At 37.4% G+C, this 23,783-nt stretch overlaps 2 protein-coding genes across 2 annotated transcripts; both read right to left on the bottom strand.

Moving 5' to 3' along the window:
* Positions 1-352: 352 nt before the first annotated feature.
* On the bottom strand, positions 353-7,621 carry LOC144975305 (zinc finger protein 865-like). The gene is made up of 2 exons (XM_078919264.1): positions 7,497-7,621; positions 353-3,746 (listed from the first exon to the last, which is right to left on the bottom strand). Exon 2 carries the CDS (start codon positions 3,701-3,703, stop codon positions 2,912-2,914), a length of 792 nt encoding a protein of 263 aa, XP_078775390.1. The 5' UTR covers positions 3,704-3,746; positions 7,497-7,621; the 3' UTR covers positions 353-2,911.
* A 9,102-nt stretch (positions 7,622-16,723) lies between these two features.
* Positions 16,724-22,503, bottom strand: LOC144975304 (uncharacterized). Its single transcript, XM_078919263.1, has 2 exons — positions 22,307-22,503; positions 16,724-17,864 (listed from the first exon to the last, which is right to left on the bottom strand). Exon 2 carries the CDS (start codon positions 17,787-17,789, stop codon positions 16,860-16,862), a length of 930 nt encoding a protein of 309 aa, XP_078775389.1. The 5' UTR covers positions 17,790-17,864; positions 22,307-22,503; the 3' UTR covers positions 16,724-16,859.
* Between the last annotated feature and the right edge of the window lie 1,280 nt (positions 22,504-23,783).

Here is a 23,783-nt window from a genome sequence, read left to right as displayed (position 1 = left end):
GAGAGATGATTTACAAGGAAAAAAATATCATCTCCCAAAACAATAGCTATGCATACTATGCATTTGACTGTTTCACTCCCTGCCAGGACAAAACCAAGTAATCTCATTCCAAGACAAAGACAGAAACCATGTTGGAAAACAGATATAAGGGGATAGAAGAGACAGCATGTACCCCCCTGCCCACTATGAGAGCCTTCCTGCCCACTATGGGAGGTCAGGAACCCTACCCAGCTATAAGGGGTTAGAAGACGCAGCAAAAGTGTCCTCTCCGCCCACACGGGAGGTCAGAATATCCCAACCTGTAGGATTTGTTTATTTTGCAATGTAAAGGATAAAATGGAGCAAAATGTAATTTTATATATTATGATAATGCATCACTTTATTATTTCAATGCACAATAAAAATTGGGCCATAACTAAATACAATTTTTTAAAAATACTGTAACATATGTTAGGTGCCGTTGCTGCTATCCTCCCACCCAAGGCGAACAATACAACAATCAGTTTTAATTTCATCAGGTTCAATCTTCAACACATTAGATGTAAACATTCACTTTGCCTTGAGAGTAAATGTACTACAACAATTGACCATTAGATTTTGGACCAATCAAAACATGGAATTTGTGACACAATTTCACACATACTCGGATAATAAACAAAAAAACGTGAATGAAATTGACCTCTCTCTGATTATTATTGTTTTTATACCATCAGATGGGTGACTAGTTATCACATGATTTTCTCGATCATATTATAAACGTTTAAGTTAAAACATAGTTTTCTGTGTTGGTTCTATTGATCAAGCGGTAGAACAAGGGGTATATTACTTACACGTATACCATCGATAGTAAAACCTGTGTAGTTTGCTATGTTTACCAATCACTGCCATTGTTTACATTATGAGAAGCGTGGTTCTCTATGCGTCTATTTATTATTATTTTTAATGTCCCTTTGCTGCGTTTGGTTTCTCTATCTCTAAATGAAATTAAAAATTAACTATAATAATGCATTCATCTTGGACTTATTGTTCAAAGTTGAATCGACAAAACATTTTCAGCCCACAATATTATTATCAGTGTGATACAGGAAGTAGGTGCTTGTTGTCTTTAATCCTTTTAAGCCATTTGCGACATTTATAAGTCACTTTAACATCAGTAAAGAGGAAGATATCTTATGTTAGAGTTTATCTAGGCTTTTGGCAATATTGTTCACCAAATAAATCATTTTAAAAGTAAAAGCAAATAAATACATAAAAACAAATGACAGATGCAATGATTTCGGCAACATTACCCAAATAGCCAGAGGGATATTGGATCAATGATTCTTGTTAATGTGCTAAATTATAGGCTCAGGTTTATTTTGGGCAATATTATTGTACAGATTGAAATAAAACCAAAGATGATACGCGAATACTAATAATAATAATAAGGACAATGTGTTACCCATTTTTTTTTTTTTGGTTTAAAATCAAAGATTGAAACTAAAACGTCAGTAACATGACAATGCATTACTTAGAAAGAAAACCATTAACATTTTTTAAAAAACAAATAGGCAGTATGTGTATGTAAATATTGATGAGAATGATAAAAACAATGTATTACTAGAAAAAATATATATAAATAAATAAATTAATTTTAAAAAAAAAGAAATAAGTGATCTCAGGTTTACTCTAACAAAAAGCTTTACCATTACATCACAGGGCCACTGTCCTTATATTTTGTAATCATGCGATTGTAAATCTGTTTTCAACTAATGAATGACATTTTTCGCTTCTTTTTATTTTGTGACTTTAATGTTGGTTACAAGTATTAAATTTCATAATCGCATTTTAAATTTAAATATAAAAAAACCATCGTATTTGTGTGCCGCTTTGTGGTTTTAATTAGTATAACTATTTTGTGGGTCTTCAAGATGACTGAATCGGAAAATTGAACCGACCCATGCTCTCCCATTGGTTGAAATTTTCACATTGTCTAAATAATCATCTCGATTAATTAAAAACTGAAAATCAAATGAAAATTTCATGCGAAGAAAATAATTTTCTTTAAAAATCAAATAATTAAATTTAATCAACCCTTGATCCCAATATGCCTTATCATTCAGTGGTAGGAAAGTCCCTCAATGCTTAGGTGGACTATTGTCATCATTGTTTCACTTTTGAATAGATGGATCCATTGGAAGGTGAAATTAAACTGTTGACAGTAGTTAACAAGAGTCTGTCTGTCCATATTTCAAGGCCCATTCTCTAGAACGAGGGACATCATAAGGTCAAATATGGCAACATGGATGTGTCAACCTTTTCATTCTCAACTATCTCTTCAAAACACCAGACATAATATTCCACACAGCCATTGAATTGATTCAGATCTAGAAATGTCAATGACAAAATCTCTTGCCAGGTATAGACAAGACCAGAGAAAATTAACAGAAAGGAGAACCGCCCTAGAACAGAAGGTCTGGCTCTGATTGTTTTGATGTATTTATGGGTCATACTGGTATTGCGATAGTTTGAGGACATTTCATTCCTATTCCTTGCCAGTAAAAAGGAAGATGGCCAGAAAAAAAAGGCATGAATTTTATAAGCATACAAGAGAAAAGAAAACAGAAGGGATCCAGCCAAGAGAGATACCTCTCGGATGATACAATAGAAGGCAAATTGTATCAATAAGTAAGAGATTTACAAAGAAACCATCTCACATAAAAAGATGGATCCATCTCTATATATAGAGACCTCTAATTGCCATAATTTAAATCAGCGATCCTATTACTATATAGGAGCTAACTGGCCGTGTAAAACACACGTGGAGTTGGAGCCCATTACGTTAATCATTAGTCAAAGTCAATTAATTCTTGATTATCTCCAAACGACTCTGCACTGATATCTTGTCAATCACCATAACGATACAATATTATCACTTTTCTTTCATGTGATGTGATTTCAGGTGTCTTTCCATATTGAATCGCGTACCAAATGCTCTATTACAAACAGGGCAAACAAAAGGCCTTTCCCCAGTATGGGTTTTCATATGAAGTCTCCTGTAATCCTTTCTGGCAAATTTCCTGTGACAGACAGAACATTCAAATGGACGTTCGTTTGAGTGAACGCTCATGTGACTTTTTATGTTACCTATCAATGTGAATTGCTTGGAACAAATACTACATTTATAAGGTTTCTCACCAGTATGTACTCTCATATGTAAGACAAGGTAACTCTTCTTTTCAAAACAAGAACCACACAGAGAACATTCAAAAGGCTTTTCAACAACTTTTTTCAACTTCCTAGGACGCTGCACGTCACTATCATTACTTGGTGTATTTCTTATCTGAAGTGAAACACATGAAGTACTATGGTGCTGTAACATTAGATAATCATTAAAAAATAGACCACACTTATCACAGTTAAATATCTTTTCAGTAATATCACTGTTATCATCACGTCTGCTTCCACTTGCAAGCTCAGGACCCAATTCTTTCTTTATACTCAATCGATTCTTACTAAATACGTTGAATGAAATATTGTTGGGCTCCCCGAGTTCTTGTTCCCCTAAATACACGAAGTTGTCTTTCACTGTATAATTTTGATTATCAGAAGTACTTTCTATTTGAAAATTTGCATTTGTCAATGTCATCTCCTGATTAGGCCCTGAACGAGTAGATGAAGATCCAGAAGCTGAATCGTCTGTTTCAATGTTTTCCATATCCATCTTTACTTCCTGTGTCTCTTTCAGAAGAGAATGGTCAACAATTCTGTATTTAAAAAAAAGAAGAAATATATTATTTGCTGACAAACTAGTGAAATCATTTTTAAAAATTTTTAAACTCACAATCTCGAAAGATTTTGACCAAAAACCCTGTTTCTCTCACTGAGAGCTATCTTTCGAACCGTAATCAGAAGATAAAAGTTGATAACATGGTCAGCAATCGGATACATATAGAAAAGGGAGTACCACAAGGATGAATTTCAAGCCCGTTGCTTTTTAAGTTACATAAATGATTTTTTTTTTCATTAAAAAATGCACTTAAAATAAATATGCTGATGACACTTTTGTTTTTCAAGCACAATAAGTGTGAACCCCTAAAAGCAAAATTAGAGCAAGAAAGCAATGAGTTTGTTTTGTTTGTTGTTTTTAAGGGTTTTACTTTTACGGCGCTTGTCCTGATTTTATTTGGACATCGTGTTAAGTAGTTAGAAACGCTTTTCATTTAGACCTCAGTTACCTTCTATCTGGACTTCCAATTGATTTTGTCTTTCTCGTCAAATAAAGCAGGATTAGACTGCTTGTTGATAGTTAATAAATATTATTGTCATCTTCATTTGCATCAATTGTATTTAATTGTCAATAACTAAAATAAATTCGAAATTTACTGCCAGGGGAGGCTATTCAGATTCGAGTCCAAAGAATTTGTTGATTGCATATATTGCCCGATAGCCGCAGCCTTTATATTCTGTGAACCAAATTTATCAAAAATTGTAGCCAGATCAAATAAAATTCACAGCTGAAATTCCACATTCAGGCAACACTCAAATGACTAATAGTTTAAATTTACTGACTTGCTCAGTAATTTTATCGATTTAGATTTGCAGTCGAGATAGAAAGTTTTGCTGTAGCTTTAGGTATTCCAGATATTATCTGTATCATGCAAAAGGAGCCAAATTAACAATTAAAAGTAGCTGCAATATTATTAGTATTTAATTGTTTATAGCCATGAGAAAGCAGCAGAACAATTTAGGAGAGTTGTGGTTATTTTTCCTCCAGATATTCTGCCAAATGACAAAGATCTCAGAACAAGAGATATAATCTGTATAATTTTAGGCTCTTTTTTTATTTTTACCGTCGCATTTAATTCATTCTTTTCACATTATTTCTATCTTATATTTTTTAACTATAATTTTAAACATTTACAGTGGACTCCAGATAAGACGATGCCCAGGGGAACTGTGAAAAAAATCGACTTAACCGAAAATCAACTTAACCGGAGTGTAACCAAATGAGCAAAAATGCATGTGAACAAAGCAAGCCAATTTAAAATATGTCCCTTCACGTCGCGCTTTTCGCTGACGTTGCTTGGTTGCGGTGAATTGAACTGAGAAGTAGAGGTCCTGTAGTGGTCATCAGAGGCTCCTACCTACAATAGCCCCAAAGAGGAATCAGAATACATAAAATGCGGAATTTGAGATAAAAAAGCGGAATCAACTTACTGTTATTGACTATGACATTCTTTGCAACAGAAAATGTAATAGACAATCCAAAAGTACTTAAATGATAAAATATAAAATGTGTAAAAATGTGCAGATTATGTAAAGAGTAAAAAGGGGGTCAAATAATAATAGAGGACACAAGGTCCTGGCAGTCTCAGAGCAAAGCATTAAATGGATGGATTTAACCTTGTCAGGACCCTCCTACCCCCTCCCCTCAGCACACACCTAATCAAACAAACGGGCGTGCCGGCACACAAATACACAGGGCTAAAATTAAATAGGGAAAGAATCTGACCGTACTTAATAATATTACCGATAATTACCTAGGTCATTGACCTCATACATTGGAGTCAACACAATAATAATACTTCATACTTCGGTCAACCCCCCTCCCAAAATTATAATATTATCTGACATCAGCTGCACACACTTTGAATGGACTAATCAGACACACAAAATGTGTGTTGATTGACCATAGGAGATGCTGATGAAATAGGCCATAGCTCACTTTTTTTTACTAGAGATTTTTAAAAAATAATTTTCGTGGATTGGAAAGCTGAAAAGAGGAATGTTTCCCTTGAATGCGGAATGTAGACCAATTAAGTTGAATTATTCCGCAAAAATTGGAAGGGTAGGAGCCTCTAGGTCAAGGTCATGCTTCTTGTAAATCGTCGAGACAGAAATAACTGGTATGCCAATTTCTTCTGCAATGATTTTCTGTCGCATGCCAGACTTTTCAAATGCATCGATCAGCTGGATCTTTCTTTTTAGCGATAGGTTTGCCATTGTAGTTGTAGACTTGACTTGAATTCTTGATAAAATTGATACTAATTAAGAGTACCATTACATAGGATGGCCTGGGATTAGAACTAAAAAATTTTTTTTTTTAAATCTTGAACTTGAAGTTGCGACGATGTAAAAAGTGAGGAGAAATCAAAGTTATTCGAAACTGCTTATGTACATTAAGCACGGACGTCAGGCAAAGCACCTACATCACATTGGTGTGCCCAATCGTTCGCGGATATTCTTAATGATTGAAAATTCTTACTGGTAGCTTTTTTAACCAATGGAAATTCTTGTTTATTTGTGATTTTATTGTGGTCATGAGTGATAAGAACTTCGACTTAAGCAACATCGACTTATGTGGAGTTTTTTTTTTTTTTTACTAATGTTATATAGGAAGAAGGGGGAGGGACCAAGAAAAAAAATCGACCTGGGTAAAAATTGACCGAAGCAACGTCGATGTATCCAGAGTGCACTGTAATAAGTCTTTCAAAGCATCTCTTGATGATATTATCTACATTAATGGTTATTCTATACCTCCCTTATGGAAAAAGTCTTAACTCTGGCATTAAAAGTCTTAACACATTAAAATAGTGAGTATATTTACGAATATCTGTTATATAAGTTTGAATCCATTGAATATGTATGTTTCATATATCTATGACTATGAATGCATTTAAAATTGTATATGTACATTATTGTTTAATAAACATCTATATATTTTTAATATATATAACCTATGACATTTGATGTGTAATCATGGGTCTTTCCTGAGTGGCACCTATATGGAAGTTCTTCCCAATTAACAAGGATATAATTTAATCTGAATAAATAAACAAACTCTATCATTCTATCCTAATCCAAAATCTTAACTCCTTATTATTCACCATTAAATCCCAGATAAGGCCAAGAAATGCACATTTTTTAAAAACAAAATCCAAGTGTAAATAAAAAAAACAAAATAATGATGAAAAATTAGAATAAGACTTAAAGGAAAAAAAAAATTCCCCAGGAATTGATTCCTGGTCCTCGATAATTGATAAGAACCAGAACATTGGAGGTGGTAACTAGGTCTCGGGAACAAAGCAAGATAGTGGCACAGGGACTCCTGCTGTACCAATGCCCAAATTCTGTCCCAAAAATAATAACATTTCAATTTCAGTTCCTGTTCAGTCCTCACAAAACAGTCTCAGTGTGTCCGAGTCAGAGACTCAACAAAATACAATGAAAGAAAATATTTGATTCTTTCTCTTACTTGTTATCATCTAAACAATGGCCTATGTCAACACACAAAACTATGTGTGACGTCAACGTTTATTGTCTAATTTATAGAATTTAGTGAGAACTAATCACAAATATGGCTGACTAAAAACAACAATGAGCTGTGTGACGTCAATTTCGTTCCTGTCCTTCAATTGACAATTGTAGATTTCGAATAATTGTCCGATATTGTATCATTATAGTATAGAAAGAAATATTTTGGCAAAAAAACTAATTATAATTCAAAAACTTACATGTCTCAGCTTTCCTCTCAGCCTTCAGATTTTTAAAAACGGATGTTCATCATTAAACAACACGCATCTTGACCCGACAAATGTTAACACGACTTCTTTCGCCATTTCATGTTTACAGTAAAGTTACTAAAGAAGGGTCGTATTTGATATCTTCATGGATACTACTCGTTAGGGTTGAAATTGGTGAGTACTAGATACTTTTTCGAGGTTAGACTCTGCATAATCCCGGGTGTGTCTTTTTTACGAAACCCGCTGAAACCCGCCGAAACCCTGCGAAACCCGCCGAAACCCGACGAAACCCGACGAATCCCGACAAAGTTATGGGAAGTAGGTGGCTGTGGGGAGTGAACCTAGAACTCAGGGAAGTGTACACCATTGGGGAGTGAACCTGGGACTGGGTTTCGGCGGGTTTCGTAAAAAAGAACCAGTGCTTTTTTACGAAACCCGCCGAAAACCGCCGAAACCCGACAATATCCAGCAAAGTTATGGGAAGTAGACAACTGTGGGGAGTGAACCCGAGACTCAGGGAAGTGTACACCAGTCGGGAGTGAACCTGAGACTAAGGTTATCGGCCGGTTTCGGCGGGTTTCGTAAAAAAGAATTAGTGCTTTATTACGAAACCCGCCGAAACCCGCCGAAACCCGACAATATCCGGCAAAGTTATGGGAGTTTGGCAACAGTGGGGGGTGATCCTGGGAGTCAGGGAATTGCACACCAGTGGGGAGTTAACCTGGGACTGTGTAAAAAGGATATCAGTGGGGAAAAAAACTGGGACTAAAGGGAGATGGATACCATTGAAAGTTGAAGCCGGATATGGGAGTTGAGTACCAGAGGAGAATGAACCTGACACTATAGAAGGTGGGCGCCAGTGGGGAGTGAACCAGGGGCTCAGGGAATTTCACACCAGTGGGGAGTTAACCTGGGACTGTGTAAAAAGGATATCAGTGGGAAATAAACCTGGGACTAAAGGGAGATGGATACCATTGAAAGTTGAAGCCGGATATGAGAGTTTGGTACCAGAGGAGAATGAACCTGACACTATAGGAGGTGGGCGCCAGTGGGGAGTGAACCTGGGACTATGTAAACAGGATATCAGTGGGAAATAAACCTGGGACTAAAGGGAGGTGGATACCATTGGGAGTTGAAGCCGGATTTGGGAGTTGGGTACCAGAGGAAAGAGAAACCTGACACTATAGGAGGTGGGCGCCAGTGGGGAGTGAACCTGTGACTATATAAAAAGGATATCAGTGGGAAATAAACCTGGGACTAAAGGGAGATGAATACCATTGAAAGTTGAAGCCGGATATGAGAGTTTGGTACCAGAGGAGAATGAACCTGACACTATAGGAGGTGGGCGCCGGCTTCAACTCCCAATGGTATCCATCTCCCTTTAGTCTTAGGTTTATTTCCCACTGATATCCTGTTTACATAGTCCCAGGTTCACTCCCCATTGGCGCCCACCCCCTATAGTGTCAGGTTCATTCTCCTCTGGTACCAAGCTCTCATATCCGGCTTCAACTTTCAATGGTGTCCATCTCCCTTTAGTCCCAGGTTTATTTCTCACTGATATATTGTTTACATAGTCCCAGGTTCACTCCCCACTGGCGCCCACCTCCTATAGTGTCAGGTTTCTCTCTCCTCTGGTACCCAACTCCCAAATCCGGCTTCAACTCCCAATGGTATCCACCTCCCTTTAGTCCCAGATTTATTTCCTACTGATATCCTTTTTACATAGTCCCAGGTTCACTCCCCACTGGCGCCCACCCCCTATAGTGTCAGTTTCATTCTCCTCTGGTACCAAGCTCTCATATCCGGCTTCAACTTTCAATGGTATCCATCTCCCTTTAGTCCCAGGTTTATTTCCCACTGATATCCTTTTTACATAGTCCCAGGTTCACTCCCCACTGGCGCCCACCTTCTATAGTGTCAGGTTCATTCTCCTCTGGTAATCAACTCCCATATCCGGCTTCAACTTTCAATGGTATCCATCTCCCTTTAGTCCCAGGTTTATTTCCCACTGATATCCTTTTTATACAGTCCCAGGTTAACTCCCCACTGGTGTGCAATTCCCTGACTCCCAGGATCACCCCCCACTGTTGCCAAACTCCCATAACTTTGCCGGATATTGTCGGGTTTCGGCGGGTTTCGGCGGGTTTCGTAATAAAGCACTAATTCTTTTTTACGAAACCCGCCGAAACCGGCCGATAACCTTAGTCTCAGGTTCACTCCCGACTGGTGTACACTTCCCTGAGTCTCGGGTTCACTCCTCACAGTTGTCTACTTCCCATAACTTTGCTGGATATTGTCGGGTTTCGCCGGGTTTCGGCGGGTTTCGTAAAAAAGCACTGGTTCTTTTTTACGAAACCCGCCGAAACCCAGTCCCAGGTTCACTCCCCAATGGTGTACACTTCCCTGAGTTCTAGGTTCACTCCCCACAGCCACCTACTTCCCATAACTTTGTCGGGATTCGTCGGGTTTCGTCGGGTTTCGGCGGGTTTCGTAAAAAAGACACACCGCATAATCCCAGCCTCAGAGAGAAGGAATGAGATAGAGTTCTCGATACTTTTAAGTACCGATTACGGCCCATAACTTGTTTACATCGCGGTTGTCATAAAAATGCGAACAACCTACAAAAAATGCCAAATGGTCTGAAAAGTGCCAAACGTTTTCCTCTAAAATGCGCATAAAAGCGGAAATAAATATTAAATATATCCCTCTTTTCCCGCTGCCACGAGCAGCGTCTTATTTTATATAAACAAAAAATCTATTCTCGCCTGTTTTTAAGGGTGAACATTTGTATTAACTGTAAATTCGTTGAATAAAGCTGAAATTATGGTATTTAAAAAATGCGAAAGAATACCAAAATAATACCAAACCAATTTGTCCATGTCAAACGGCCTTTTAAAGAAACGGTCAAGTTCCTAGAGTTTGCCATAAAAAACGCCGAATTGGCAACACAAACGACGGACGTTTCGGGTGCAAACCCCACGTAAGTGAAACAGAAGAGGGTCCCTTACTTGAGATGCAGGTCAGTGAATAGAGAGACGGAGAATTTCTAGAAATGAACGGAAAATAAAAGATATAATAGAAATGTAGTAGCCGCAGCAGCAGTAGTTGTAGTAGTGGTGGTAGTAGTAGTAGTAGTAGTAGTAGTAGTAGTAGTAGTGGTAGTAGTAGTAGTAGTAGTAGTAGTAGTAGTAGTAGTAGTAGTAGTAGTAGTGGTAGTAGTGGTAGTAGTAGTGGTAGTAGTGGTAGTAGTAGTAGTAGTAGTAGTAGTAGTAGTAGTAGTAGTAGTAGTAGTAGTAGTAGTACGTAGTAGTGTTTCGTCGAGTATAATGTTCGAGTCCTCGAGGAAAATACAGAGAAACATTGTTAGCGCTTATCGTGTCCTCGCTCGATATTTTCTACCTTCAACTGTGACTGTGAGCGCGGTCGAACAACCTCTTGTTTTTTGTTGTTGATTTTTTGGGGGGTTTTAATGGTTTTACGGCGCTTGCAACACATTAAATTTTAGGTTATATCAGCGCCAGTAAAAAGGAAGAAAATGGGATAGTAAAAAGTTCTAGAATTACAATTAAAGCACCCAAGAAAAAGTAAGACATAAACTGAGAACAAATAGGGATCAGATGTAGATTCCAAGAGCATAACACCACCTACTTAGTTTGAGATCACCTATAAGTCATAAATCTCATCCGGACACAAGCACACAATCCAACAAAGAGGAATACACTCAAATGCTTACATTATACATTCAAAATAACAAATATAATAATAATACATAACAGGGAGATGATATACCTACAAGGAAAAAAAATATCATCTCCCAAAACAAGAACTATGCATTTGACTGTTTCCCTCCCAGCTAGGACGCCCACGGCAAAACCAAGTAATCTCATTCCAAGACAAAGACAGAAGGCATGTTGGAAAACAGATATAAGGGGATAGAAGACACAGTATGGGCGGTCAGGAACCCCACCCAGTACAACTACAACCCCATTCTTCTCCCTATGCTGAGCTGTCACAGATGATGCTGATATTAACAGCGGCTATTTGCTATAACACTCGCTTCGAATCGTAAGGTCCTAGGTTCGAACCTCACTCAGCGCATAGCTGAGTCCTTGGAAAAGCCTCTTCACCCATATTCTCTCACCCTACTCATGTGTAAAATGAGTAACTGACCGTTAACAGCGTCGTCTCTGACCGAATTTTTTTTTTTTTTTTTTTTGTAATATCGCCAAACAAACGTCATGTCACTTCCTACATGTTAATTGTTGCTCTTGGCCAGGGGCCCCATGTAAAGCGTTTTGAACTCTTTAAGTGGATATTGCGCTATATAACAGCTCAAGTGTGTTACAAAATAAAACAATCCATGTTGCAATTGCTGACCTTGTTTATACGTACGTGATAATTAACTATAACTTTCTTCAAATCCAATAAAAGTTTTTATTGTTTGGATTACACAGTTGGTTAGCATTGTTATTCAATTGGGTCTTTAATGCTGTCATTGTTATGTTGATCATGCCTATATAGATAGTGTGCGCTTGGCTAATAAGCTCACAACATTGTCATCCGGAAGTATAACGAACCAACACACACAACTATACGTAACCTTAAACGTTTATAGTCTGGTTACTAGTTTAGTGAGAATTACTCATAAACGCAGATGGCAAAAAAAAAAACAAAACAAACAATAACCCGAGTAACGTCAACTTCGTTCTATCTAAAAATGGCAACGTGACTGAAACAAATGAAATTTAATACATGCACATGCATATCTGTATTCATTTAGTAATGGATGTGGAAATGGAGTTAGATCTTGATCCTGGTTTACACAAGCGCAATGTCAATGTTAAATTATGGTTGTTTTTTGTTGTTTTTTTTTTTAATTTTGTTTTGTTTTGTTTTGTTGTTTTTTTTTTTTAATCCTGAAGACGATGAAAGGCGTAGATGATTTTGTTTTTTTTTAAAGTAGTCCTCCTTCAGATCCATTAGGCCACTGGAGCCGAAGAAGGGACGAGATGATGAAAAAGACTGCAAGTCAGCCGTACTGGAAGTGGAAGTAATGTCTTGTGAGCACTTCATTTCGAAAAATAATTCCCAATTCTCCAAAGCAAAACGGAAATAGAAAACATGAACAAGGCAAAGTCATAACTACGTAACTTATATTTGATGTATCAAATGAAACAAAGCCAAGTTTTGTTACCTATTGTGGAGGTAGTACGATGGGTCTTTTTAAAGCCACCTTTTAACTTTACTTCAGTGATTTTGTCAATGAAAGTCAAACATTAGATAACAACTTTATCATTAGCTATCGGAACTTATGTGATATGTATTGTGGCGCGAATATAAAAATTGCGGGATGCAATTGTCAAACTGTGAATTTTGATGTTTTGTGCATCACAATTCGCATCCATCATGAGCTAAGCACAAAAAAATAAAACAAAATATACAAAAAAAAACGGAGTGCTTATTCGTCCTTCAGGACGTATTCTTAAAAAGTGTCTAGCCGACCTTCAGTGCTTATGCTAATGAGGTAGCATATCACTGATTTTTATTACAAGATCAGCAACAACAGAAGATATTCTATAGATGTCTGCTTCTGAGTAAAAGTGACTTTGTAAAAATATGTATAGAGTATTATCTTATATTCTTCGGAAAGAACTAAATATTTAAAACAAAAAAAAAAAATAAAAAAAATAGTTGATTGAAATTGATACTTCATTTGAATATATATATTGACGTTAAAAAAGTGAAGACGTGAAGGACTGAACACTCCGATTTTGTAATTCCATTTAATTACATAGATAACATGGGCGCACACAAAAAGCCACGGCAGCAGTGACATATATAGGTCACTGTAATAACAATGCGATTTATGGGAGGGCAATAACCTTGAATTTAATACATATAAAATTACGGTGACAATGTATAAACAACGGCCTTTCCGTCACTTGCCCTTTACGTATTTCACGCCTACCTCATTTGCATAAGCACTGAAGGTCGGCTAGACACCTTTTAAGAATACGACCTGAAGGACGAATAGACACTCCGTATTCAAATGAAGTATAAATATATAGTATCCTTGCTTGAATGGTAAAAATATTTGCTTTTTATTGTTTTTTTTTTAATCTATGATTTTGCCGCTAATTTTCTCTGACTGAATTTTTGCCATATAAACGACACACGTTTAAGCACGGTAATTTCGGCTCCAGACACGCTTATTACAAGACTGTATCTGATTCCGATGTTAATTGTTATTGTTATCCATTCCTTTTCATTGCCCTTTGAACAAGCGAGTCATCACGGCTGTAAGTGTAAGTTACTATGTATAAGTATGAGAAAAAGAAGGTGGGTGAGGGAGAGAAAGGCCGACGCACTCACACAAACATAATCACACTCTTCCTCTCACGCACACACACACAGACACACACACACACACACACACACACACACACACACACACACACATACGTGCACTTACAGTACAGGCTCCACACAAGCACACTAACCTACAAAGAAAAATGACTCATGAAACTTAATTCATGGAAATCTTTGGATTTTGTCTACATCGAAATCAAGCACGCTTCGGCATTACGTTTAAGCACGCCTAAGCCTCCTCCTGATGATGAGCTTAAAGGCGGCATGGACTGTACTACAGGCAGTGATAGTGAATAAAGAGAGGGGCTGTAGTTACATAACTTTGACCTGTGTAGAGACAACATAGTCTTATTATTTTATACTTAGCTGCTTCTGCTCAGTTACAAATTACTCGTTTGTTGTTTTTAAATCAATATCTCCCTCTACCACTGTGCAAGGACAATCACTGTATTTTGGCTGTTCTGGTGAGTATTGATATTTTCTTTTTACACTCACTTATGATCGATGAGTGTGTCGGAAGGTCCTGGGGTCGAGTCCCGTTCTGGATTCTGAGCGGCGCATTGTTGAGTCCTTTGAAAAGGCTCTTTACTCACATTCTCTCATCCTACTCAGGTGTAATATGAGTAACTGTTGTTAACATAACAGCTTTGTATCTGTCCGAAAAAAAGGTAATATCGTCAAACAGGAGTAATATGTCTCGTCACACACGTTAAGTGTTGCTGTTGGCTAGGTACCCCTTGTAAAGCGCTTTGAGCATGTTTATTGAATACTGCGCTATATAAAAGCTCAAGTTTTGTTTTAAAGTACACCATCATAAAGGGGAGAAGAGTGAAGTGCCAGAATTGAAATTCGACTACAAGTAAAGAACTCTAGACTCACTAAATTCCAGCCACGGATCCTCGACAATATTGGAGGTTTCCACAAGACGAAGATGAAGAAGAACAACATTGTCAGAGGTAATTTCAACCAGGCAGGGATGTAATCTGTGACCACTTTAAAACAAAAACAGATTACGGGCCTGCCTAATAGCTCCTGATACAGAACCTTACTCTTGTAGGCACTGTAAACAAAGAGCTATTTTTTTGCCAGTCTTCAAGAAGAAAAATCATCTCTAACTACACCAGTCCGTATTTAATATTACATCAGTTATATCAGTAAACAACACAAAATAGTAAACAAGAACCATTTAGAGAGAAAGAAATATTTATCATAAAGAGACAATAAACCCAATTTCTACATAGACCTCTATTTCCATATAAATACAGCAATTTTATGAGTAAAGGAGCTAACTGGCCATGCAACATGATTATTAATATATTAATGACAGTGGAACCCATAATATGTCTGGATATAATAGGGTTATATTTTTAAAATCACAGTTTTTTCTCCCACTTTGCCTTTAGTAAAATATACTGAACTTTTAAGAGCCTAATTGGTTATAGGAGGAGGAGGAGGAGTAGTAGTAGTAGTAGTAGTAGTAGTAGTAGTAGTAGTAGTAGTATTAGTAGTAGTAGTAGTAGTAGTAGTAGTAGTGGTGGTGGTTGTAGCAGTAGTAGTATAGTAGTAGTAGTAGTAGTATTAGTAGTAGTATAAGTAGTAGTAGCAACAGCAGCAGCTTTGCTCCCTAGCCTGTGTTAATAATTTATTATAAGTTATCTTAACTGGATTGTTTTCTTGCAGTTTTAAAATTCTAAACCAGTATTTATTACTCTTATTAATCTCTGGTTGATTAATGAAAATACTTTTAATTTGTGACGAAAGCTGACGGTGTAGATTTTCTTACGCCCAGAATGGATTTTAAGAAACCTAAATGCATTTGTTAAATTTTTACTGCTTCACAATAGCCCCGTATTTCATAAGAATAATTAAGTATTGGTAGGTAATATTAAAGTATTAAACAGATGCAGTAGGGTGGAAGGAGATAATTCCTGATTTTGGTGAAGCAGAAATGTTAAGGTAAACATTGCTCTATGACTTGCTACTCCTTTTTGTAATCTTCCACTACTAAAGAACATAAACCCAAGATATTTGAATTACCCTACTGTTTCTAATAATGTGTCTTCTGTCCATCATTCCGATCGTTCCACCTCCTTTAGAAGCAACAAAGTTGATTTTTGTTGTGTTATGCGCAAACCGAATTTGTAACAGCAATCACTTAGACTTAGACAATTAAATCCTCGTTGTAAACCAGTTGTTTCATTAAATAAAACCATATCATCGGCAAATAAAAGGTCAGTTAACAACATTAAGTTAATGTTATTAATATATGTATGAAGACAGCGAATACTACTGCAGAATAATATTGCAGAAGTTGAATTAAATTAAACTTGAAATATTTTATATATTATTATTATAAAGAGTGTCCATAGATTCTTTCCCTGGTTTCAAAGACATTATTCAAAAACAATTATAGGTATTTGCATATAAAATATATGTATTATATGTTGTGTGTGTGTGTGTATGTGCAGACTACTTTATTTCATAATTTTCAGTAAAACATGGGCCTTGTTCCAGGTAGATAGTAAGTTACAACACACACACACACACACACACACACACACACACACACACACACATTCATATACACATCAGTCAGCTTGAAAGAGAGAGAGAGAGAGAGAGAGAGAGAGAGAGAGAGAGAGAGAGAGAGAGAGAGAGAGAGAGAGAGAGAGAGAGAGAGAGAGAGAGAGAGAGAGAGAGAGAGAGAGAGAGAGAGAGAGAGAGAGAGAGAGAGAGAGAGAGAGAGAGAAAGAGAGAGACCACAAATAACAAAAAAATGGCTATTGGGTTGTTTCCCTTCAAATTCGGCTATAACAGGACTCGGTTATAACAGGTATTTTAGACTGGTCCCACCACCAGTTATACTAAAGTTCCACTATATGAACTTCATTCTTAATATGTCAATTAAAACTTAAGTATCTCCTTAACAACTCTTACAATGATATCTTGCCAGTCATCACAATAATGCAACATAAACCGTTTCTTTCACTTGTGTGATTTCATATGTCTTTCCATATTGCCTCGCAATGAAAACGGTTTCTTACAAATAGGGCAAACATGAGGTTTTTCTCCAGTGTGGGTTTTCATATGCAGTCGAATGTAATCCTTTCTGGCAAATTTCTTGTGACAAACAGAACATTCAAACGGACGTTCATTTAAGTGAATGCTCATGTGACTTTTTATGTGACCTATCAGTCTGAATTGCTTTGAACAAACACTACACTTATAAGGTTTTTCACCAGTATGAACTCTCATATGTAAGATGAGATAACTCTTCTTTTCAAAACACTGGCTACACACAGAACATTCATAAGGCCTTTTAACAATTTTTTTCTTTTTTCCTGGGGGTTGCACACGAATATCATTATTATTACTTGTAATATTTTTTATCTGAAGTGATTCATGTGAGTCAAGTGTCGTCCTCTGTTGCCGTAACATTCGATTTTTATTAGTAAAATTATCACCACAATTGTCACAACTATTTATCTTTTCACTCTTATCACTGTTATTATCAATACGTTTCCCTTCATCAGTTTTACAGTCAAGTGTCATTTCATGAAGTCTCTGGTGCTTTCCTAATTCCAATAAGTCGTTGAAAGCACTACCGCAACAAACACAAATAAATGCAGTTTTTTCATTATCATCACTTCTGCTACCACTGGCAAGCACAGGAGATAATTCTTCCTTTACAGTCAAACCATTCTTATTAGATACATTGCATGAACTATTAATAGGCTTAAAGAATTCTTGTTCTTCTCCTAAATACATGATGCCGTCTTTCACTGGATAATTTTGATTACCAGTTCTATCTATTTGAAAAACAGCATTTGTCAATATTATTTCCTGATTAGAGCCTGAACAAACAGATGATTTAAAAGATCCAGAGGCTGAATCATTTGTTTCAATGTTTTCCATTTCCCGTGAGTTACGACTCGGTGGAGATGACTTTATTCTGCATCGTCTCTTTCCAATAAAAAAATGTCAATATTTCTGAAAAAAATAAAGTAAAAGAAAAAGTTTTTAAAATGTAGTATTCACATAAAAGTAAAAGAGTGAATTCATTAAATTTTAAAAAATTGGCAATCTTGATGTCAAATAATAATGTCCAAATAGATTACACATAAGAACTCTACAACATTTTTAAAAAAAGGAAAAGAAAAGAAAAAAAGTGCAGACAAATGGATCAATTTTGTTATCACATTGTTTGGTCTCTCCTGTCGCCCCGCAGTGATTAAGTAGGTCTCTTGGATAAAAATCGGAAAGGGTGTGTATGAAAAGGTGCTAGACTAACTAAGCAGAAAGAAAAATATTCTGTGATGGTGTCAGTGTTCCCATTGTGGTACTCGGATACAGCAAAAAATACACGTTGTAGCCGATCCTGTTATAACAATTTGAGTGGCATTGTGTGATAATAATGATAGATTATCAGCAAGAAGGAAAGCAATAAAGGAAATAAAAAATGCAAGGAACCCATTTCGAGTTATCTCCCTAAGTAAATAAATCAGATGACGTGACTGTGACTTCCATCCATCCCTCTAACTGCCCCCAACCACCTTCCCCACCATGACCATACCTCATCCCCTCTTCAGAATAAAAGCCAAGTTGGAACAATGCAACGATTCACTTCTATCATTCTCCTTTCCTCTGTTTTTCACCCATTCCAACCCTGCCACTGACAGCAACTGCACTTCAAAACTTGAGTAGTGTACCATCCCCGCCTCAGATTTCACATAGAGCTCATCAACATCTCTTTCTCATTGGCCATACAGATAGATAACTATACATTTGACTGTTTTCCTCCACGCCAGGGTATCAGGCCAGGGAAAGCATAATATTAATATTGGAAAAAACATATAGGGGGACAGAAGACACAGTAAGTGCCTACCTGCCCACTATGTTAGGCCAGGAACCCTACTCAGACAGAAAGAGAGACTAATAGATCAATAAATATATATATATATATAGATAGATAGATGGATAGGTTGGTAGATACAGTGCTTAGTAAGGAATGCATGGTTGGTCGCCTGGACATGTTCCATCTTCGCTACATTTGGGCAATTTGGGGTTCTTGAGGAGTTGTCAAGTGATGGAAGACCAGAATTCACTGCAAGACTATTTCGGTCAAACATCGGTCCTAGTGGTTGTCTTGATAAGTTCCTCAGATTCCTCCTTCAATGACACAACACCCCTGAATCAGACTGCAATCTTTTACCAGCCCAGATAATTTTCGGCCAACCCATTCTGGATTCTCTTTCATTCACAACCTCATGTACGATCAATGTGGTGTGAAGTGTAGGCCAACAAAGGAGAAACACTATGCACATGTTTCACAAGGTTATCTGAGGCTCTAAATGAGCATGATAAATGACTACCCCCTCTTAATGTGGTTGACAAATGCTTTATCCAGAATCAAACTAAGTTAACGCATGTTTCATTATGGCAATTGCCTTGAAATAAACATTTTAATTGATTTGAATTGTCTGTGTGTTTGTTTGTGTGTGTGTGAATGTGAGTACGTGTGCATTTGAAGACAGAAAGAGAGACTAATAGTTAGATAAATAAATGGATAGGTTCATAGGTAGATGGATAGAGAGAGAGAGAGAGAGAGAGAGAGAAAGAGAGAGAGAGAGAGAGAGAGAGAGAGAGAGAGAGAGAGAGAGAGAGAGAGAAAGAAAGAGAGAGAAGAGAGAGAAGAGAGAAGAGAGAGAGAGAGAGAGAGAGAGAGAGAGAGAGAGAGAGAGAGAGAGAGAGAGAGAGAGAGAGAGAGAGAAAGGGAGAGTTTGAGGTCAAAGTGTTTGTGAGTTTAGATCATTGGTAAGTATAGGAAGATGAAAAGTGAACTTCCCTGAGATTTGTGTGTGTGTGTTTGAGAGAGAGAGAGAGAGAGAGAGAGAGAGAGAGAGAGAGAGAGAGAGAGAGAGAGAGAGAGAGAGAGAGAGAGAGAAAGAGAGAGAGAGAAAGGGAGAGTTTGAGGTCAACGTGTTTGTAATTTTAGATCATTGGTAAGTATAGGAAGATGAAAAGTGAACTTCCCTGAGATTTGTGTGTGTGTGTGTGTGTGTTTGAGAGAGAGAGAGAGAGAGAGAGAGAGAGAGAGAGAGAGAGAGAGAGAGAGAGAGAGAGAGAGAGAGTGCTCAAAGTGCATGTAGTGATAAGTACAGAAACATGAAATTGAAAAACTAACGAGGCTAGAGTAAGGGGTCAAAGGATTTGTGATGAGCTATTATCAGACCTGCCAACCCTTCACATTCCAAAAGTGGAATCAGAATGCCTGAAAATAGGAATTTGAGACAAAAAATAGGAATTTCATCATTCAACCCCCCCCCCCCCCCCCTTTTTCTTTTTTTTTGCGCTTTAAAAAAAAATATTCTTACCATTATCATCATTATTGAAAATCGGAATTTTAGAGACAATGGCGGAATAATACAAAAAGGAAGTGTGAAAATAGGAATGATTCCGCCAAAAGCGGAAGGGTTGGCAGATATGTATTATTATTGGCAAGTTCTGGAAGATGAACATGAAAATTAGTCCAATGAGTAAATTTATTGATTTGTGTGTGTGTTTGTGTGAAGAGAGAGAGAGAGAGAGAGAGAGAGAGAGAGAGAGAGAGAGAGAGAGAGAGAGAGAGAGAGAGAGAGAGAGATTTGAGCTAAGTTTGTTTGAAGGGGTTTTACGGCACTTGCAACACTTGTTGTAGTAGTAGTAGAGAGGTGGGCCTTTGGCCTACCAACCTCCGCTGCACGTCCAACTCGCCTTGAGCATGCATTCACGTAAAATATAAAGATTTTTTTAAAAAACCTACCTCTGTTTCAAAAACTAGCATCTTTCACCTTTCTAAGAAACATTTTGATTTTTCAGAACTTTAGTTCGTTAAAATCTGACCCGTTGAGTCAAATGAAAACGAAATTTTGTTGTTTACACGGTTCAAAGGAAATGCCGTAAATAAGCTTTCATGGACTTCCTGTGTTGTTTTTACAGTGTCACGTGACCGTTTTGAGAAATTTGTCGTCTGCTACAAATAATTAGACCGGTAGGGGGTAGATATTTTCGTTGGAGCAGAGAAAAAGTGAGTATTATTTCTTGGACTTGTAGAGAGGCCTGGGGTCCACCAGCAGTCAAGTTTATTGAATAAAAGGAAAAAAAGGCCTTTTTACTGCACTAATGCACCAAATTGCATACCTATCTATGGACACTTTGTTCCGTATCTTTTTCCCAATAAACTTTTTTAAAAACCTGGGGCCAGGGTTGCTAGTTTGGCCTCCTGGTGGCCAAAATTTGGTTTGGCCACTTGGCCTCCTGTAACCAACTTTTTGGCTTCCTCTGACTTTCACCGTTATATCGTTTTACTCTGGTACCGGTAAAACTTATTTTATTTGGCAATCTAAATATCTAAATGCAACACGTGCTAACGCCACAGATTGCATTTGCTAATGCTTCTATATATACAAATTTTCCTTATCCTATCTAAACTGTTTAACAAATCTAAAGAGTTTTCGCGAGGCTAAGGTGGGTTTGGTGGTATTTGGGCTCCTGCCGAGGAATCTGGCCTCTTGCTATAGCTAGTTTGGTCTCTTACTCAAAAATGATCTGGCAACCCTGCCTGGCTAGGCGGTACCTTGATAACAGAAATGATACCCACACGATTTCGCGAGGAATTAATCATGAAAACAATTAGGATATAATTTCAACACAACTTTTTAAATTCATCAAGGATTGTCCATTACCGAATGTTTTTTGATAGAAAACAAATGCATCTTCAAATCTAAACTGCTTTTGACGGTAAGCGGTAAGTTTTTTATTTATTTTTCGGTCCAAACGAATGATTTATCCTGGTATAGAAGCTAAGTATTGGTAACACCGGCCCACCTCTCTAGTATTGGTGATGGTAGGGGTGGCATTGTGGTGGTTCTAATACTAATAGTAGTTGCAGAGATGGTGATGTGGTAGTGGTTGTTGCAGAAGTGGTGGTAGGGATGGTGATTTGGCGGTTGTAGTTGTAGTAGTAGTGATAGGGATGGTGATGTGGTGGTTGTTGTACTGGTGGTTGTACTAATGACTAATGATGATGAATTTCAAGGAGTGTTCATCAAGATTTTCTCAGTAATATCAAAATCAAGGAGTTGTCAAGTCCTTGAATTTAAGGCTAATGAGGCCGCGGGAACCCTGGTCTTAGGACAGATCTTCGTTCGTTGTCTTCCACGTCCTTCAAGCCTTCAGTCCTTCGTCGATCGCTGTAGGTTGGGAACGTAATCGTTAACTTGCTAATGTAGCAAGTTAACTTGCTTTTATCAAAGTGGGCCAAGCTAGGTGTAAATAGTTATTTGTTGTTTTCATACCAAAAGAGTGCAGTGTAAGTGCAAGGTTCAATAATAAAAATCAAAATGCAAGAAAAAAATCGAGTGCGGAAAAGAGGGTTACACTTTCACTCTTACTTATAAAGCATGATATCATCTGACTGATAAAAAATATCTTGTGATGGAAACTCGATTCTATATTTCACACAAAGCATTGCATCTATAAGTTTGTAGAGATCTTGTGTATCTTAGGAGCGAATAAAAATAGGATTCCATAAAAATATGGAAAATATTGCCAACAGCGATGATTGCCAATGTAAACTAGAATCTAGAATGGGCGGTAATCGATATCAATCCTCTCTACTAAATAAGCTATCGGGTTAAAGTAAGTACCTACATGAAAATTTAATCTACCAATTTTTTGCCGTTTAATCGACATGATCTTGACTTTGATAGCATCTATTGCCAAGAAAACCAAAATCAAAGTTATTGTGCTTTGTTTTTAGATGTTTGGGTGGATTGGCACCTGAATATTTGCAGGTACTAATTAAAAAATATGAACCCACTCTAAATTTAAAATCATCTCAGTCCCAACTTCTAAAGGTCACCACCTCAAAATCCACTCTTGGTAAAAGAGCCTTTTCACCCATTGCTCCACGCCCACGGAACTCACTCAGTCCTGTGATAATTTATCATCTTTCAGGAAATGTCTGAAGACTGAGTTGTCCTGTAAGGCTTATTTTTTTTATGAAATAGATGTTAGATTGTGTTTCTTTATTCATGCTTACTATTATTACTATGTCGTGTCGTGATTTTAAAATTCTTCTACTTTGCAAAGCACCGCATGCGCAGAGCTTGATTAACGTGGATGTTTAGGCACTATATAAATTCATTATTTATCATGGACCGGGACATGAGCCATCGCTCAATAGTATTTATCAGCGGGGAACATCCGAAAAATGTTGAACACTTTATTCATCTTAGCCCAAGAATAGTGGCAAATCAGCTCCAGAGATAAAATGCAGATTGGCACTTGCATCAGTTAACTCCCGTGTCCCCAGCGTGGAAAGAAGAGTCGTCGAAACCTGCATTTTCCCCATAGAAACATTCCAACTGCAGATAAGAAGGTAATAAATGCATAGGAGATGGAGTACTACAGAGGGGTCAAAATATCCCATGGATAATCAAAACATCGAACAACTTAATCTCGGAGAGAATAAGCCTCAAAGACTGGCATCAAGAAATTGAAGCTGTCCACTGTCATACTTTGACCATCTCATATGGAACGTGCCTCAAGGGCAAGCGGAGCAGAGGGAGACAAAGGAAAAGGCGTGGGAGAGAGAGAGAGAGAGAGAGAGAGAGAGAGAGAGAGAGAGAGAGAAAGAGAGAGAGAAAGAGAGAGAGAGAGAGAGAGAGAGAGAGAGAGGCGCGTAGGCGGAATTTGTTTGTACAAATGAATTCTTCTTCTTCTACTTCTTCTTCTTCTTCTTCTTCTTCTTCTTCTTCTTCTTCTTCTTCTTCTTCTTCTTCTTCTTCTTCTTCTTCTTCTTCTTCTTCTTCTTCTTCTTGAGAGTCAGACTTGCCGACACCACAGAGGTTTCTGATAGTTTGAACG

This window comes from Berghia stephanieae, chromosome 6, assembly GCF_034508935.2.
Source record: "Berghia stephanieae isolate SIO BIC M18660-M18661 chromosome 6, UCSD_Bste_1.3, whole genome shotgun sequence".
In the NCBI taxonomy this organism is placed as follows: domain Eukaryota; kingdom Metazoa; phylum Mollusca; class Gastropoda; order Nudibranchia; family Aeolidiidae; genus Berghia; species Berghia stephanieae.
Note: the sequence above shows the minus strand (reverse complement) of the source record. Positions and strands in the feature narration are given on the sequence as shown.